At 37.9% G+C, this 19,413-nt stretch overlaps 2 protein-coding genes across 3 annotated transcripts in view; one reads left to right on the top strand and one right to left on the bottom strand.

Moving 5' to 3' along the window:
* The window catches only part of MSH6 (mutS homolog 6), a 29,879-nt gene extending 27,014 nt beyond the window's left edge, over positions 1-2,865 (top strand). For both annotated transcript variants that reach the window (XM_016194274.2, XM_007537023.3), the window contains exons 5-10: positions 817-1,085; positions 1,631-1,748; positions 1,892-1,981; positions 2,177-2,331; positions 2,412-2,611; positions 2,699-2,865. In XM_016194274.2, the coding sequence (XP_016049760.1) occupies positions 817-1,085; positions 1,631-1,748; positions 1,892-1,981; positions 2,177-2,331; positions 2,412-2,611; positions 2,699-2,795 (929 nt within the window). In that variant the 3' untranslated portion in view covers positions 2,796-2,865. The remainder of the gene's footprint in view (positions 1-816; positions 1,086-1,630; positions 1,749-1,891; positions 1,982-2,176; positions 2,332-2,411; positions 2,612-2,698) is intronic.
* FBXO11 (F-box protein 11) overlaps positions 2,832-19,413 on the bottom strand; it is an 83,243-nt gene continuing 66,661 nt past the window's right edge. The window contains exons 10-23 of the mRNA XM_007537021.3: positions 19,243-19,349; positions 19,024-19,161; positions 13,219-13,436; positions 10,948-11,033; positions 9,373-9,467; positions 8,437-8,559; positions 8,269-8,354; positions 7,074-7,150; positions 6,839-6,982; positions 5,572-5,682; positions 4,978-5,085; positions 4,702-4,810; positions 4,217-4,315; positions 2,832-4,135 (exon numbers count right to left, since the gene is read on the bottom strand). Coding sequence (XP_007537083.2) covers positions 4,006-4,135; positions 4,217-4,315; positions 4,702-4,810; positions 4,978-5,085; positions 5,572-5,682; positions 6,839-6,982; positions 7,074-7,150; positions 8,269-8,354; positions 8,437-8,559; positions 9,373-9,467; positions 10,948-11,033; positions 13,219-13,436; positions 19,024-19,161; positions 19,243-19,349 — 1,631 coding nt within the window. The 3' untranslated portion in view covers positions 2,832-4,005. The remainder of the gene's footprint in view (positions 4,136-4,216; positions 4,316-4,701; positions 4,811-4,977; positions 5,086-5,571; positions 5,683-6,838; positions 6,983-7,073; positions 7,151-8,268; positions 8,355-8,436; positions 8,560-9,372; positions 9,468-10,947; positions 11,034-13,218; positions 13,437-19,023; positions 19,162-19,242; positions 19,350-19,413) is intronic.

Raw genomic sequence — 19,413 nt, 5'->3', positions numbered from 1 at the left:
TTGTTTTAATACTTAAGTTTAGTGAAACCATTTTTGATCTGAGCACAGCTGTTCAGAATAAAGCAACATCCACCTATTTGAATCAAACATCTTTTTAATCCAGCTTTGAACAACTTGGTTCTTTAAAATTTTTAAAAAATATTCCCTTTTGTTGCCCTTGTTTTATTGTTGTAGTTGTTATTGATGTCGTTGTTGTTGGATAAGACAGAAATGGAGAGAAGAGGGGAAGACGGGTGGGGTAGGTGATAGATACCCGCATACCTGCCTCACTGCCTGTGAAGCGACTTCCCTGCAGGTGGGGAGCCGGGGGCTCAAACTGGGATCCTTAAGCCAGTCCTTGTGCTTTGCCCCACCTTCGCTTAACCCACTGCGCTACTGCCCAACTCCTGGTGGTGAATACAACACGTGTTCAAAATTGAATTCATTTTCCCAACACACACCAAAAGCCTTAGCTCTGGTGATGTTAGGGATGAACCTGGGACTTAGGAACCTCCAGGCATGAAATTCGAATGTTTGTAACCATTATGCTGTTTCTAGACTTCTGTTTTTTCAGTGTGTTCAGAGCTAAACCTTTAGTCCTGGGATTTATACTAAGAGATCAACATAGCATGTTGTACCATTATTATTAGCTTTCCCTTAAATGGAGGTATTGCCACATATAACAAATTCATTAACAGTATTTTCTGTATTCTGCAGTTAGTGAGAATATCGAGAATATCGCTCAAAAGCTAACAGTATACACTGCTGAAATTGGGTCTGATGTTTCTCAGGAAACATCAGAAATAATGAAATTCTGCTCCTTCTTGCTTTTGACAGATGTCTTACTGTGCCTGGCCAACTACAGTAGAGGAGGTGATGGTCCTATGTGTCGCCCAGCAATTCTGCTTCCAGAAGAACACACTCGCCCCTTCTTAGATCTTAAAGGATCACGTCATCCCTGCATCACAAAGACCTTTTTTGGAGATGACTTTATTCCTAATGACATCCTAATAGGCTGTGAAGAGGAGGAGCAGGAGAATAGCCAAACTTCCTGTGTGCTTGTTACTGGACCAAATATGGGGGGCAAGTCTACACTCATGAGACAGGTAAACTGCCTTTCAGGTTCTCTTGTAGAAAGTGACACTTTGGGTTGAGGAGAAAGTGTAATGGTTATACAGAAGAGCCTGAGGCTCCAAGGTCCCAGGTTCAATCTCTGGCATCACCATAAGCAAGAGATCTTGATCCTGGGTAGTGCAAAATCTTTTTACTTTTAAAAATTTATTTTCCTTGTGGGCCAGATGTCTACTTGGTGTATGTATATAAAGGTGAGGGGAGCTAATGATAAAGAACCAGAGTATCTGGCATGTGTGATGCCAGGGGTTGAATTCAGGACCTCATGCTAGAGTCCTAACATTTTTATTTACTGCTCCGCCTTCTAGGCAATGAGGAGAGTATGAATCTGGCATATGGGTTACTGAGGGTGGAACTTGGGACCTTATACATTCAAGTCGTGTTCATCTCTTCCCTGGGCTCCAAAGTCCTCCCATACCACCACAAGCTATGGTTAAAAAAAAAAAGTCTGCTTACCCCTCCCCGATTATGAAGATAAATGTTTTATTAGTCTGAATTTAAGGCTTGCCTCACTCCACAGGCCGGCCTTTTAGCAGTCATGGCCCAGATGGGCTGCTACGTGCCTGCTGAAGTCTGTAGGCTCACACCAATTGACAGAGTGTTCACTAGGCTGGGTGCTTCAGACAGAATAATGTCAGGTGAGTGCTTTCCTACCTGAGTTTCCCACAGTTTAAGTGACAAATGCTTTTTGATGTGTCAGAAATTTGAAAACATTAAGGATGTCATAATCTGAGTCAAATAAACCTATTTGATGTCTACTTGTGATTTTTTTTTTTTTAAGGTGAAAGTACATTTTTTGTCGAACTGAGTGAAACTGCCAGCATACTTAAACATGCGACAGCACATTCTCTGGTGCTTGTGGATGAATTAGGTGAGACACTCAAATTTCCATTTGAAGCCTTTCTTTTAAATAGTATATCAATGCACTCACCTTTACTGTCATAGACCCCAAGTGAGATACTTTCTAGTTGGTATATACATTACAGGGATAGTGAAACTATATGAGAACAGAAACAAATGGGACCCCCTTTGCTAGACTTCACACATACCTACTTGTATTTTACAGGAAGAGGTACCGCTACATTTGATGGGACAGCAATAGCGAATGCAGTTGTTAAGGAACTTGCAGAGAATATCAAGTGCCGTACTTTGTTTTCTACCCACTATCATTCACTAGTTGGAGATTACTCTCACAATGTTGCAGTACGCCTAGGACACATGGTATGTGCAAATAGTTACAATCTAGCTTATTTTATTGCTACCAAAAGTCTAAGATATTCAAGACATTTTTTCGTTTTTAGGCGTGCATGGTAGAAAATGAATGTGAAGACCCCAGCCAGGAGACGATTACCTTTCTGTATAAATTCATGAAGGGAGCTTGTCCAAGGAGCTATGGCTTTAATGCAGCCAGGCTGGCGAACCTTCCAGAAGAGGTTATTCAAAGGGGACACAAGAAAGCGAGAGAGTTTGAGAAGATGACTCAGTCATTGCAACTATTTCGGTAATTATAGTTGGATACACTTCAGCATGCAGTTGCCCTTATTCAAAGCGGGATCTAACATTTTTTTTTTCCTTTCTTCCTTTTTAGGGAAGTTTGCCTGGCTAGTGAAAAGTCTGCTGTAGATGCTGATGCTATTCATAAGTTGTTGACTTTGATTAAGAAGTTAGAGTATGTTGGAGGCTGAGTTGACTTTTAAGAAAGTTGGTAAATTCAGACAACATTATGATCTAATAAACTTTATTTTTTAAAAATGACCATTTTTTTTTTCCATTTTCTTTCTAGGAAATTAAACCCTTTTAATTCTTATCTACTTTCTACATAATGGTTATTGAAGAATCCACAATATATTAAGTCTAGATGTTATGGTACATGCATACACTTTCAGGCTGTTTATACCCACTGTCACCAATACACATAAATGGGGGAGGGAAGCTATGAAACTGTATAGGGCTGGATATATACTTGTCTCAGCTTAATGTGCAGGAAACTTTTAAATCTCCAACAGTTTTGCCTAAACTGTTCAAAAAAAACTATGAACAGAGTTCAAATACAGGACTGTTTTGAAGAGACTTTCTAAAGTGTACTTTTAAAACATAGTAGTTTTTACCTTTCACAAAACTGAGTTACAAGAATACTTTGTTTTACAGTGCATCCCTTCCTAGGAAGTCTCATTAAAACACTCTAGGGGTGATTCTTGAATGCTGCACAGGGAAAGGAAGGAAATAAGTCTTAACTTTTCTTAAAGGATACCAGAAACATTGCTGGATATAATTTAAGATTAGTGTTTTCTCTTTCATAGAAAGAACGTACATACTGGGACATGAGTACAGTTACAGCAAGTCTAGGTGTGCTAACAAAACAGGGCACATTCAAGTACAATAAGATTTTGCTTGAAATTAAAAACAAACTACATGAGATTAAAGCATTAAAATCATATTTCTCAATCTGAATACATGTTAAAAAAATCAAAAGAAACGCAGAAGTGCTAGCTCACATTTTTACCATATTACAAAAGCAATTGGTACCCATGTCCATAAAGGCAGCAACAAAGCTGCTTGTCTATTGAAGAGTACTACTGCATTCAATGCTAGTTGTAAAAACACCAGCCTTTTCTTTTCTCAGAAGTTGGTATCTGTACAAAACTGCAGCTTATTTTCTTCACTTCTGTCCCTTCAAAAGTCTTACACAGTAATGCTAAAACACCCAGCTTTGAGATCCTGAGTCAATATATTGCCACTTTCTTTTTGGTAGCTTGAGCTTCATAGTGTCAACTGACCTCATGTATCCATTTCTGATAGTCTCTTCCTGTAGCATGGGCAAATATTTTAAATCTTCCAAAAAATGTTTTAAGTTATGATGTTAGAATGGCAGGACTTTTTCTTTAGGGAAGAAATTCAGTTGTGCTGCAATGTATTAGATTCTATAGGTGGAGCAGAGTCATATAGTGTATCTGTATCATGTGTAGGCTCACCAGCTAATGTACAAGGATTAGACAATGTTCCAGCACCACAGTCACAGAAAAACCTAAAGCAAAATGAAAACCCAAAAATTAGCAAGGTGTGGGGTAGGGGAAAATAGCAGTAAAATAGTCATTATGTTACATACCTATCATGTCTAATAAATTCCACATCGTGTCCCTGGTGGCACTTCTTAATGCAGTTCACGCATATGGCATTTCGATCTGTGGTGTTACAAGTGTGACATCTAAAAAGCAAAAGCATAAATTCAATACATTGCTTTGCTTACAGATTACCCTAAGTGAATTTCTTGTCTGAGTTGTGGATTAACCCACAGAGTTAGTATTTTTTGAAAAATCAATACCAGCTTTACTTTTTAAAACAGTTTTCACATTCACATTTTCAGTGATGCTGACAGTACAGTAATAACCCATGTTTATGGCTCCAAATTTAGGATCCTCAACAGAGGACCATAGAACTTAATGTAGACAATTTTTATTCTTTCTACACTGGCCTAGCCGTTTCTCTGCCTTAGCATATATGTTAAAGGAAAACCATATAAATTCTAGGTATTGTCAGTTTAGAAAAGCCACTGTCTTCCCCCTTTAAGACTCAAGTAATTTAGAGAGATACCTGTAGAAATCATGCATAGGATAGCTGGTATAGCTTGATATTTTATATAAACATTGACCTCTACTAACAGCCTTTTCTATGGCATCTTGATTGTTCATTATTTTGTTATCTGTAACAAAAGAAAATAATTAATCTAGAGGACAAAGATTTAAAATAAAAGCCATGGGATTACTTTAAAACCACTAGCCAAAAGTAAAAATGCCAACTATGAGTTTGCTTTCGAGTTGATGAATTAATGGCTTCTGATTGTCTTTATGGCATAGTTCATGGACATACCTTTCATTGTCACATTAACACCAGATGCTAAAAATAGGCCTCCAAACCGGTTGTTAAAAATCTGATTGCCTTCTAGTGTTGCAGTTGCATGATTTGTAATTTCGATACCTAAAGTAAAGTTTATAAATGTAGATGTATTACTTTATATTCAACAAATGTAGCACATATACAAAGTGTATTGACACTGCAAATACATTTTTGAATCATGGCAATTATCACTGTTGTTTGCTACTGCTAGTGAAAAGAATGCCATAAATGATACAAACTAAGAGAGGGTTAGTTCCAGAAGTACAGCTAGATAATAGCAGCTAAAGGACATGTTCCCTTGTGCCAGAGTGAGACTCTGGTTCTCTAAAAGAGAAAAGAGGAATGAAGCCAGAAGCATTGAATTTATCTGTACTCCTTTATAGTTGTACAAGTTTATATCTGTTCTTTTTCAACTAATGCTTTAAGTTTGGCTTTATTGTATGAGAGAAAGTTCAGAGCTTAGACTAGGTGCTGTCATACATAATCAGTCAAGAGCAGGAAGGCATAAAGTTACTTTGGCAGTACCCTTCACATGCTTGGGTATTAGAAAAAGAAAATATAACAAACCTGCAGCAAATCCATCAAATATTCTGTTTTTCCTTAAGACTGGATGACTATTAGTACTGATGAGAACACCTGCTTGAGCATTCCTGAAAATATCATTTTCTTCAAGGAGACCTACAACAAAATATTTCCCCAAATTAAGGGATTCCCCAGACTCATGTTTCCCTTTAATTTCTGATTAACTGCATAGCAAAATTAACAGGATCAGTTTTTCAGCTGGAAAGACTAATTGCAAGTTATTTGTAGTAGGATTTAACCAAAAGTGACAGGTGACCATTCTAACCAGTAAACTGGAAGTTCCATGATAGCAGGGCTGTTACAGTTGTGAAAAAACCAAAAGAAAGTCAATTATATATACCTAGAATAGCCTGCTTCCCCAACACCACCTATTTATCAGTGAGTACTAATTTTTCAAAACACCTAGTGACTACGTCATATAAAGCTGATCATTATACATATAGTTTCGTCTTGAGAATATAGTATTAAAGAAGTAACCAGTGATAAGTCTTTCATGTAAAATATCTCCACATAATGCTGGGCTAGACAGGCTTTTTAGGAATAAATTCCAATAAATTGATCTGTAGGTGACAAAACCCACCAATCTCCATGAACAGAATGAATTTACAAGGGGCCAGGGCCATGACTTTAGCCTCAGTGACCCAAGCCAGGCACTGCATTCCACAAACACTGTAAATAAAAAGGCAATCCTTATTAACTACAGATGCTTCCATGTATTCAGGGATCATTTAATTTGTCACACCTAATCAATCATTGAGTTATTTTGAATAAAAAGTGGTTCAGAAGCAAATTCTGCTACCTTAAAAACTTAATTGGCCGGAGTCGGGCAGTGGCACAACAGGTTAAATACACATGGCGCAAAGCGTAAGGACCGGTGTAAGGATCCCGGTTCGAGCCCCCGGCTCCCCACCTGCAGGGGAGTCGCTTCACAAGTGAAGCAGGTCTGCAGGTGTCTTTCTTTCTCTTCCCGTCTCCCCCTCCTCTCTCCATTTCTCTCTGTCCTATCCAACTACAATGACATCAATAACCACAGCAATGTTAAAGGGCAACAAAAGGGAAAATAAACAACTGGCATAAAGGTAAAACTACAAATATCGTAAACACCTATCTCCTGTTAACTCTAGTCACTAATTCCCTAGTCACCCCAAAACTTGATAAAAAGGTTGAGATTGACTTAAAACATTAGTTGGCAAAGTCATGGAAGAAGAATAATGGAAAACTGAGTTGTTTACTAATGTAAAATCAACAATACCTCGACCCCCATTAAATATACAGATGCCACCATCTCTTCCATCATGGATTTTATTTCTTCGTAGTGTAGGATTACTATCTGTCTTAATCCACACTCCAGCCATTGCATTGTCAAATATTTCATTATCTTCTATACAGCCTAGACCTATAAGTGCAAAATTTTAAGTTATGTTATTTAGAAGTATATTTTCAAACAATATTAGCACCGAGAAGAACATGAGAGACTATAAACATACCAGAATTATAAACTAGAATGCCACCATTCTGTCCTCCCCAAATTTTGTTGCGTCTAATTTTGGGGTTGCTTCCAGTCCTGTGGATACAACAGAAAATACCATTTGAACTTCCAAAAATTGCTTCAAATTCCAAAATGTTAACTGGAAAAATCCACATTAGCATAGTAAGAATTATATAATGCACAGTAGAGAAGCCAGTTTAATAGTGTTTATTACACTTCTAGTGTTCCATAAGATAAGTTATTTACTGAGGCAAGGTCATCATCAGTGGTACACACTAACATGCATAAAGTCTCAGACCCCACTGGAGGGGGGAAAAGCTTCATGAGTGGTAAAGCAGTGCTGCAGCTATCTGCAGCTATCTATCAATTCCTATCTGTCTCTACCAAAGCCATTAGGAGAAGCTTGTGGTGAAGGCACAAACCCTTGTGATAAACCCTGGTGGCAATTAAGATTTTCTAAAGAATAAGTTGTTTTTGTAAGTTCTCACGTGTAAAGTGAAAGATTAAGTATATGATAATTTAGGATTACTACAATAATACCCAAAACTAACAAAAGTACAGAAAAATGAGGCTTAAGGAGCAAGGTGATGGTATACCTAGCTGTCTGCCTATGTTGACATGTGCAAGAACCTGGATCCAAGACCCAGGCTCCCCACCTGCAGGGGGGAAAGCTACACAAGTGGTAAAGCAATGCGGTAGTTATTTCATCTCTTTCTCTTCCTCACCCACCCCTCAGTTTCTCTGTCCTAACAAAACAAACAAGAAAAAGAAAAACATGGCGGATTTGAGCAATGGATTTATTATACAGGTCCAGCAATAACCCTAGCAACCATTTTAAAAGCCTATTAATTTTACAGAAATTGCATATAAGAAATTTGCATTCACTGCATGCCTAGGACATGTCTGGTACAGCTCACGATGTGCAATGATTTTACATAGCCTTCCCTTCTCCAAGTATGCAGTATATATGATAGCTGGTATGACAGCTGTGGTGGATCTAACAGAATTGAGCTCTTCTAGTACATATGCTCTGGTTATTACTGTTAGCTAGCCCAAGAAGAGTTATATCCTGACAATTTTGGCCAAGAGTGCAACACACAAATAATAAAAACTGAGAATTAAATAACAAGGACAATTCTACATGTCTCCAAACTACTAAGTCCCAAGAGAAAGTCAAATGTTGGAATAGTTACCTTATTTGAACCCCTGAATACATATGATTATAGATATCATTGTCCTCTAGTACTCCATGTCCATTGTCATAGAAGTAAACACCAACCTAAAAAAAAAAAAAATTTCAAGTGAGAAAAAAGTGTTTATAAATCAATGTATTTCTCTTACAATGGTCCAAGATAACTTACCTGCTTGCCACTGTGTATCCTATTTCTTCTTAGTACTGGAGTGCTGCCAGTTGTCACCCAGACCCCAGCCAGAGTATTACTATAGACTTCATTCTCTTCTATTACACCTTGTCCTTTTTCATGCTAAATAAAAGTTACATTATTACAATATCTATCTTACATAAGAGTTAGTACTTTATAGTGTGTACCTTCTTTAAAGACCATTTATAAAAATCTCTATTTGTTATCTAGGTAATTGTTGAGTTACTTCAAACTTAATACTGCAAGCATTTCAGAATGATACCATCTCAGGCTACCAGATTTTTACTTTTAAGAGACATGAGCACTTGTTGAAATTTAAGTAAAATGCAGGCTCATACTTAGCAATGCACACAGACCTTTCTGAAATTTTCTTTCTTACATCAGTTGTAACTTTCAGTTACCCTGGTGACATTAAGACACAGGACTAATACACAGGGTTTAGAATTAAAACATTTAATCATGTGTCAATACAAATTCAAATAAAAATGGCATTTTAAGAACACAGACATTTAAAGTCTAGTATTAGTACTTCCAGTGATGTAATCTAACTCAGTACTTTTTGGAAATTCTCCAACATTCACACAGTAGTCATACAGCAAAATTTTAGCATAACAAAATATAACAGACTGCCAGTCCTGTAATGCAAATTATTAAAGACTAAATAATAAAGGTATGTCTCTTAAATTTAGCTGCTGACTATCACATAACACCTCATAAATTGTGAAATTTAAAAGCCATTCATATACCGTAGGCAGGGGGAACTAGAGCCTTATCTAAATATTAAAGGAAGACACAAATCCGTTGTTTCAAAAGCTGAATATAACAACCAGACACAATTCTGACTCACTTTTTTTTTTTTTTTTTTTGCCCCTGGTCTTCATGAGCGAGATTCTAGAAATATATTCATTAACTTACCACATAAATCCCACCATGTTGGCCATCATGTATTTTGTTATGTCGAACAATTGGACAACTATTTGTCCTAATCTGAATCCCCGCTAATGCGTTACCTATTAAAAAGTAAAAGTTACAAAGTCAACAGTAGCCTAGTAAAATACAGTAGAAATCTTATGTTACAAAGCAGTCTAATAATTATTTTTAGTAAAAACATGATTTTGTGAAATGTATTCAACAATACTATGGCCCATGAATATTGTAAGACGAAATAATTTGTGTATAAAGATACAGAATGTCAGCAGTATATATACATAAGTTAAGAGTACAGCTGGGGAGAGAGTATAGTGCAAAAAAGATTTTCATGCCTGAGGCTCAAGGTCTCAGGTTTCACCTCTGGCACCACCATAAACCAAAGCTGAGCACTGTTCTGGTGTACCATTTTTTTCAAAAAAAGAAAGTCTACTTTTTAAAAAATATATTTTATTTTTTTATTTTGTTTACCAGAGCACTGCTCATTCTGGTCTATGGTGGTACAGAGGATTGAACCCAAGACTTTGAAGTCTCAGGCACGAGAGTCTCTTTGCATAACCATTATGCTATCTATCCCCACCCAAAATTCTATTTCCTATGACTGATTTAAGTCATTTAATTTCTCTATACCTGTGTTTTAAGATATATTTTATTCATTTTACAAGTAATAGGTAGGCAGAGGTCAGAGCAGCACTCTGGCATTGGTGGTGCCAGGGATCAAAACCAAGACCTCATGCTCTTGAGTTTATCCACTATGTCACATCCCAGGCCACTGGAACTTTGTTTCTTGATTATTAACTTGGGACTTAAAAGTGCTTCCTTCACAATGTTGATATATTAGACAACTTAATTCACAACACTAAACAGTACCCTGTTTGGTTAAATACTACCCACATTTTGGTGCAGGAATGTGTCAGTGTCTAGCTGCTGGACTGATACTGAAACCAGAGCACTGTTCAGTTCTGGCTTATGTGCTGGGTGCTGGGGATTAATGATGGACACCTGAAATGAATAGGAATGAATATCTTTTTGCATAGCTACAATCCTCTCCCCAGCCCCATTGTTAAAGATGCGATGGGTATTTTCCTTTTTTTAATTTTAAGGCTTTTTTTTAATTGGGTAGAAACAATGAGGAACTGAAAGGGGGAAGGTGAGATAGACAGGCAAAGAGACAGACACCTGGCAGCCCTGCTTCACTTGTGAAGCTTTCCCCCTACAGGTGGGGGCCAGGGGCTTGAACCTGGGTCCTTGTGCACTGTAATGTGTGTACTTAACCAGGAGTGCTACTGCCTGGCCCCTAGTATTTTCCTTTTCAAGTATGCTGAACTACAGAAATATTGGGTACTGCCTATTTATACACTTTCATCCTGATGTCAGGCATAATGGCAAATTATGTACTCAGTAAATGTTAGTTAAATGAACTGGCCTCACAAAATCAACTTTATTGAGATTTATAAAAATTGAATAATTTCTATTTGGATGGCTTCAAAGTGATTCATTTTGTTAACATCAGGAGAACAGATCCAACCTATAATTTTCTATAGGAGAAAACAGTATGCTTACCATAAATGTCATTTCCTTCAATAAGACCTCTTCCATCACCAAAGATGTAAACTCCTCCTTGGTTTCCATTAAATATGGAATTACCTCTATAATTTTGTGAAATAATTAGTATGAGTTACACAAATTATATGATTTTTAAATTTTTTTTTTCATTTATTGGATAGAGACAGCCAGGAATTGAGAGGAGAGGGAGAGATAGAGACAGACAGAGGGGGCTGGGTGGTACTGCAGTGGGTTAAGCGCACATGGCACAAAGCCCAAGGACCAGAGTAAGGATCCCGGTTTGAGCCCCCACCTCCCCACCTGCAGGGGTTGCCTCACAAGCGGTGAAGTAGATCTGCAGGTGTCTATTTTTCTCTCCCCATCTCTATTTTCCCCTTCCCTCCCTCTCGATTTGATTTCTCTCTGTTCTATCCGACTACAATGACAGTAATAACAATAACAACAACAATGATAAACAACAAGGACAACAAAAGGGAAAAAATAGCCTCCAGGAGCAGTGTAGGCATGGAGCCCCAGCAATAGCCCTAGAGGCAAAAATAAAAGGGGGGGGGGGAGAGACCTACTTCACCACTAGTGAAGCTTTTCTTCTGCAGGTGGGGGCTGGGAGGCTTGAACCCGAGTTCCTACACAATGTAACATGCACTCAATCAGGTACACCACCACCTGGCCCCAAATTAGATGACTGATAAATTGTCTTCCAGTTCTAAGACCTAAAGCTCTGGAAAAGTTACTTAGTATTTGAGGCAAAATAGCACTCACAATGATTCCCTGTCAAAACTGCTTATTCAAAATATTTTTTTCCTTAGTGGGTCTAGAAGTAACAAAAGGGAATTCTGTAACAACAACAACAAAAAAGTAACAAAAGGGAATTCTGTAACCTTCCATACAATGGAAAATAAAATGTCAACTAAAAAAATACATGATCTTTGATTAAACTAAAAGAGCTACAGAGTGGTCTGGGAGGTTGCACAGTGTAAAGAGTTGCACTGGAGTGTGCATCCCATGTGCCTAAGTGATGCTGTTTCTCTCTTCCTACATATAATTTATTACAATAAATCAATAAATAGCTGTGGTTCTTCGGTTTTCCCAATGATTTTAATACTAGATCTATTTCCTTAATATGGTCAAAGGGTATGATAGGAACCATTATAGAAAGTGATAGTTTATAATTTTGCTATTTACTATTCTCAATCTTTCTGTCCGGTAATCTTTGGGATAATCAGTTTGTCAAATTGCATTATCTGTTCACTCTCAGGGAAAAAAATAAATAAATAAAATAAAGAGGTTCCAGTCCCAGGAAAAGGTCACAGTCCTATTCACTCATTGATTAGGTTTTTGAAAAAGTCATGACATAAGGATCCCAGTTCAAGCTCCCAGTCCCCAGCTGTAGGAGGGAAGCTTCATGAGCCATGAAACAGTGCTGAAGGTATCTGTCTTTCCCTTTCTATTCTCAGTTTCTGTCACTACCTAATAAGTGAATTAAATATTTAAAAACAGGGAGCCAGGTGGTGGCATACCTGGCTAAGCGCAGATATTACTATGTAAAAGGATCTGGGTGCAAGCCCTTGGTCCCTACCTGCAGGGGAAAAGCTTCACAAGTGGTGAAGCAGGGCTGCAGGTGTCTTGTCTCTTTCCCTCTCCATCTCCTCCCCTCTCAATTTCTCTGTCTCTATCCAATAATAAATAAGTAAAAGATTATCACTCATTTTATACAATGATACTGTGCAAGACTTGATCACTAATTAAAAAATTACCACCCCCCAAAAAGCCATATCTATGTTCACTCAAATGCATAGCCTTCTAACAGGAAATTTTCATGTTTATTTATAACGATACACATGTGAAACATGTTAGATCTGACAAATAGCTCCCTTGAACACTGCACTTGCTTTGTGTCATGGGGGTAACCCAGGCTCAAGCCTGGCCCCCACTACACTGAGGAAAACTTCAGTGATGTGTTGTCTTTCGACTTGTAAAAGTTGATCTAACACAGTAAAGTCCAGTAAACACACAAAGAGAAAAAGAGAGACAAAGACTATTAAACCCATGTTAGAATATAACATTACCTGAATAAAAGCAAAACTCTCTACTATATGAATAGGAGTATCTTGGCATGAACTCCAAAAAGAAACATTTATTAAAATAATTTGATCAGAAAACCTAATACTACTATAATGCATTTTAAAACATTAAGTTAAAGCTGAGTATACTGACTTATGGCATAAAAAGTGAAAAAAACAGTTTTTGTTGATAATTATATGTAAATACCTTATCGTTGGGTCGCTATTTGAGGTGATCCATACGCCTGCAAAGTTGTTTGCATAGATTTTATTTTCTATGAATTGCCCTCGCCCTTTTTCATGGACATATATTCCTCCAGTTTGCCCATGATGAATTTCACACCGAACCACCGTTGGATTAGCATAGGCTTTGACTTCAAACCCTGCTATCCTGTTTCTGTGTATGTTGCAGCTTTCAAAATAACCCTGAAAAATAGAGACATTAAACCTGTAAGGTCTATTTTTCAAAGCAAAGTGACATTAAGCCATGTTAAGGGGGCTGGATGGTGGCACATCCGGTAGAGTACATGTGTCACAATGCACAAGGGCCTAGTTCAAGCACCATTAAGACCATTTTTTAAAAAAAGATTTTATTTATTAATGAGAAAGATAGGAGAGAGAGAAAGAACCAGATATCACTTTGGTACATGAGCTGCCAGGGATTGAACTAGGGACCTCATGCTTGAGAATCCAGTGCTTTACCCATTACGCCACCTCCTGGACCACATCATTAAGACCATTTTAACATATGCCTCAAAATTAAACATTAGAAATTGAAGACTAAGTAACAGATTTACAAACAAATTCTAACTGATAAACATGAAAGGAAACATTTATTTTAGATAGAGATGAGGTGGAGGTGGGGAAGATACCATGGCATCAAAAATTTTTCCAATGTAGTGGGGACCATAGAATACTATCCAAGTGTGCTATTTTGCCAGCTCAGAAAGAAAACTTTAAATGTTTCAGTAAAGTAGAGAACATTGAATGCAGGAATGAAAAATAAGAATTCATTCAATGAATGGAAATACCATAATCTAATAAGTGTGTGCATATGTGTGTGCATTCAAACAAAAGCTGTGGATGTAAAATCCAGGAAGTTGCACTGTGGTGACAGTACTGGATTTGCAAGCATAAGGTCCTGATTCTGATCCTCAGCATGGCAAACCACTATGCTGTTTCTTGTACTGCTCAGCTCTGACTTAAGGTGGTGTAGTGGGTTGAACCTGGGACCTTGAAGCCTCAGATATTAAAATATTTTTGCAGAACCATTATGCTATCTCCCCTACCTTTATCTATTTTTAAAATATAGCAATATATTTTAAAAATTTATTTACTGTGTAGAGACAGAAACCAAGAGGGAAAGAGAGGGGAGGGAAGAGGGACATGCAGCATTCTTTCACCACTTGTTAAGCTTTCCTCCTATAAGTGGGACCAGGGACTTGAACTCAGGTTCTTAAACACTAGCAGGTGTGCCATCACCTGGCCCCCTATTTTTACTGAAATAAACTTTAATGAGCCCATATGTAAACTTATAAAACATTTGCCAAATACAGAGAAATCTGGTTAAGGAGGTACTGTAGGGAACCCTTCTTCTGCCAAGGGCAATTTGCATATTTATAGCATCATTCTCAAGCCATAAAAAAAATATCAATTTTAGAATCAGCAATATTGAATTTTGAGTCCCAGCTGTGGTTGCCTTGGCAAGGTGAGACTGAGTAATTTCCCAGGCACTATAAGGTCCATGGACCAGATGTTCCCTGCACCTTAAATCTTTAGCAAGGTAGGCTTCCCAGAGGCGTTCTAATTAAGACTAGGCAGCAATCTACAAAAGTGTTAAGATCTACCACCATTAATAAAATGTGGGGGTGGAGGAGGAGGACTACAGGGAGATGTCTCAGGGGCAAGCAGTGGCACACACATTACCGTGCACAAGGATAAAGGTTTAAGGCCCTGGTCCCCACCTGCAGGGGGAAAGCTTCACAAGTGATGAAGCTGGGCTGCAGGTGTCTCTTTCCCTCCCCTCTCAATTTACTGGGTTGTAACATAGTGGACAAAACTTTGAACTCTCAAACATGACGTCTTGAGTGTGGTCCTTGGCATAGAAAGTGCTAGAGGGACACTCTGGTTCTCTCTGCCATCCCACTAATAAACACTTAAAAAGATACACTGTAACATAATTACACACGAAATGTCTTAAAATGGCTTCAAAATAACCCAGAGTCTCTGTGGGGACTACGTGGTTGGGGGAGAAGTGTGCACAGACTATGGTAGAAGCATGATGGCCTGCACACATCAATGTGTGATTGCGAGACTATATCCTAAAATCTTATATAACATGATGTCAAGTCACTAATAAAGAATTTTTAACTGCCACAATGATGATGATGATATTAATAATGACTAATGAAGAAAGACAGGAGATACAGATGAAATAAAATTGGCCTAGGGTTCAGGTCCTGGAACATGATGGCAGTGGAGGACCTAGAGGGGGTTAAACTGTTATGTGGAAAACAGAAATGTTATACATGTACAAACTACTGTATTTTACTGTTAACTTTAAACCATCAATCCTCCCAGTAAAGAAAAAAAAAAAAGCTGAATAAGGAGGATGGGTACATGAATACCATTAAAGCATTGTCCTATTTCTAAGTATACTGTAGCAATTTCATAAAACAAAAATACTTTATAGTTATATCTATAATACAAGAAATATTGCCATGTATAACAATAAGGATAGAACCAGAGGACAGTAGTATGTCAAGTATGATTTTATTCATATATGGTAAAGAAGTAAAAAAAATGTATATATGAATAAAACAAAACCTAATAGTTCAGTTTCTTAGAACACCAACTTGCATAGCTGAGGCCCCACATTCAATTCCTAGCACCACCTTCTGCCACAGATCAGGGGTCTGTTCCTCTCTCTACGTGATGGATGTCAATTATTTCTCAATAAACTTGGAAAAAAAGAACTAGAGGTAAATAAACGTAATTTTTTTCTGGGGTTTGGGGCACTACTTCTGGCAGCCATTCCTCCCCTCCTTCCCCCCTTTTTGGATGGGGGTAATTTAGACTTCATACTAAAGCTTAGATATGCAATTAATGACAAAATAAACTGTAAAAGTGTTTTTCTATTCTGGACATGTAGAATTTTTACAAAAAAATTTGTTTAAAAGATATGGGGGTAGGGACACAGAACTTTGGTTGTGGGTGCAGTGTGGAACCACATCTCTGTAACCTTATAATCTAGTACACTATTATTAAATTACTAGTAAAATTTTTAGAGTTGAAAAAAGATAAAAGACCAGATTATCTTTTTGTGGTTCATTCCTTTTTAATGACTTATTCTTAAAAGTATTCAAATTCTTTTTTTTTAAATTTCTTTATTGGGGAATTAATGTTTTACATTCAACAGTAAATACAATAGTTTGTACATGCATAACATTTCCCAGTTTTCCATATAACAATACAACCCCCACTAGGTCTTCTGTCATCCTTCTTGGATCTATATTCTCCCCACCCACCCACCCACCCCAGAGTCTTTTACTTTGGTGCAATACAAAGTTATTCAAATTCTAAGCAAGCCATAGACAAGAAAAAAGGTTATTTCAGAGAAAAAAAATTACTATAAAGAGAGAACATCGCAGACTAGTTTAAATTTTTATTCTGATGTTCTTTGAAATTGTACAGAAAAAAAGTCAAAGTTTCAACAATTATCCTTAGTAATGTTACTCTACCAATAGTAAATTAATTACAAAGACAAGCCAAGACACTATATGGAATGAACAAATGTTCCACAAAAAGATACTTAAAAGGTTGTAACCAAAATCCTATACCAGGTGGTCACTCCAAAATATGCTCTCTTTCTAACCTTCTCACACAAATCTATAGTATCTTATAAATAAATGCCTTTGTTAATCTTTAATGGGAATATCTGCCTATATAGCATTGCCTAGAGTTACATAGCCTTGTAAGTTCTAGGTCAATCTCTCCCTCCTTCCCTATTTCCACTTCCCCTCTGTACTATTAAGTAAAAAGATAAGAAAAACAGGGAGTCGGGCTGTAGTGCAGCGGGCTAAGCGCAGGTGGCGCAAAGCACAAGGACTGGCATAAGGATCCCGGTTCGAACCCCGGCTCCCCACCTGCAGGGGAGTCGCTTCACAGGTGGTGAAGCAGGTCTGCAGGTGTCTATCTTTCTCTCCTCCTCTCTGTCTTCCCCTCCCTCTCTCCATTTCCTCCATTTCTTCCTCCATTTCTCTCTGTCCTATCCAACAACGACAACAACAATAATAACTACAACAATAAAACAACAAGGGCAACAAAAGGGAATAAATAAATAAAATAAATATAAAAAAAAAAATAGCCCAGGAGGCAGAACAGTGGATAAAGCTTTGAACTATTTTTTTCTTTCTCTTTTAACAGTGTGTGTGTTGGGGGGGGGGGGGAGAGAAGAGGTGGTGTACAGTGGGCATGGCACGAAGTGCAAGAATCCTGGTTCCAGCCCCCGGCTCCCCACCTGCAGTGTGGTTGCTTCCTAAGTTGTTTTTCTCTCCCTGTCTTCCTTTCCTCTCTCGATTTCTCTGTCCTATCCAACAACAATACAATAGTGACAACAACAAATGGAAAAAATGGCCTCCATGAGCAGTGGGTTTGTATGATAACCCTGGAGGCAAAAAAAAGAGGCAGAGAATTGAGAGACTAGAACACAACACTAGCCAAGTGAGCTATTTTGCTGACCCAAAGTGCTGGATTATCAAGCATCAAATGTGATGATGGAGACTGACCTCATGCTTTTAAGTCTAATGCTCTAGTCACTGTGCCACCTCTCCACTGCATGAAAGCATTTTTAAAGTACATTTACATTTGAAGACTAGTGGATTAGTTCTTATTCCTCCCTCAAAGATCACATCAATTCCCCAAGGGCTCTATCTTCTCTATCTTGTATGTATGGATTTATAAAGTGACTACTGTGATTTTTACTGCCACCAGGGTTCTTCTTTGGGGCTCTATACAGAGGGAGGGGGGAAGTAGGGAGAGAGTGTGGGAGATAAGAGATAGGAGAAGAAACCATAGCACTACTGTTGGTATGCATGAGACCCCTTCTGTTTCATTTGGTTTAAATCCCCCCTGCTTAACACTATTCTATTTACATAACCACTTCATTCTATTTACATAACCACTGTTAACAAGTTCCACCCTTCCTCCAGGGCATTTGTGGTTCAGTGATAGGACTCTCGCCTAATCTGCCCCCTCTTTGTCACACTCTGATTTTCACCAGTCACTTTTCTCTCCACCCTCTCTATGTCACATCCTGTTTCCACCTTACTTGGCAAGTATATATAAAGACAGCATTGTGAGTTTTACGATACTGTACCTTGAGTTTAGCATAGCTCGGCTTAGATTGGGCTGCATCCTGCATGAATAAAGAGATACTGCCTACAGCTCAACCATGAGTCCCTGGTCGTCTGTTACCCGCCCGTGAAGCCAGCACGGCGAAAACAACATAGCCCGCACAAAACAACACACTACCACTTCACCACTTATGAAGCTTCTCCCCTACAGCTGCGGACTGGAGGCTTGAAGAGAGTTCTTCTGCACTGTAACATGTGCTCAGTAGATGCACCAATGCCAAGCCCCTGCAAATTTATTTTAAATCTGCAAATTTATTTTAAATTTGTCTGAAATCTCCTTTTTCCTACATTCAATTCAGATCTTTTTTTTTTTTTTTTTTAATTTAACCAGAGCCCAGAGCATTGTATAGTTCTAGCTAATGGTGGTGCAAGGGACTTTTTTTTGTTGTTGTTGTTAAACTGATTTAATGATGAATGCCAAGTCCATTGATAAGAAGGGTACATTTCCACACAGTGCTCACCACCAGGGTTCTGCATTTCATCCCCTCCACTGGAAGCTTTCCTATTCTTTATCCCTCTGGGTGTATTTCTGTGAAGTCATTTTGAAATTTAGCTGTTCATGAAATCATTTTTTTTCTATTAAGAATAAACATTCTTACCATGCCATGATCAAATGTGAACACACCAACATCACGTCCATGATGAATATGATTTCGTCTAATAATTGGGTTTCCATGATTTTTAACCCAAATCCCAGCTAAAGCATTATTGGAAATTTCATTATCCTCATATATTCCCTATAATAATCATAAATAAACATTAGTAGAGCTTAAAAACAAAACAAAACAAGGAAAGAAAAAAACAACAGTTACAAATACCTGTGCATGATCCGTTATATAGAGTCCAACATTTTCACAGTCACTGATGTTACAGTGCTTAATAGTGGGACATGCTCCTTGACCACTAACACATACTGCAGAGCCAACTATAAGGAAAAGATTATTTGAAAGTCCACATAACAAAAACATAGCAGCTAATTTTACACTTAA

Source organism: Erinaceus europaeus, chromosome 3 (assembly GCF_950295315.1).
Source record: "Erinaceus europaeus chromosome 3, mEriEur2.1, whole genome shotgun sequence".
NCBI classification, from domain to species: Eukaryota; Metazoa; Chordata; class Mammalia; order Eulipotyphla; family Erinaceidae; genus Erinaceus; species Erinaceus europaeus.
The sequence above is the reverse complement of the archived record's forward strand: the minus strand, read 5'-3'. Positions and strand labels throughout refer to the sequence as shown.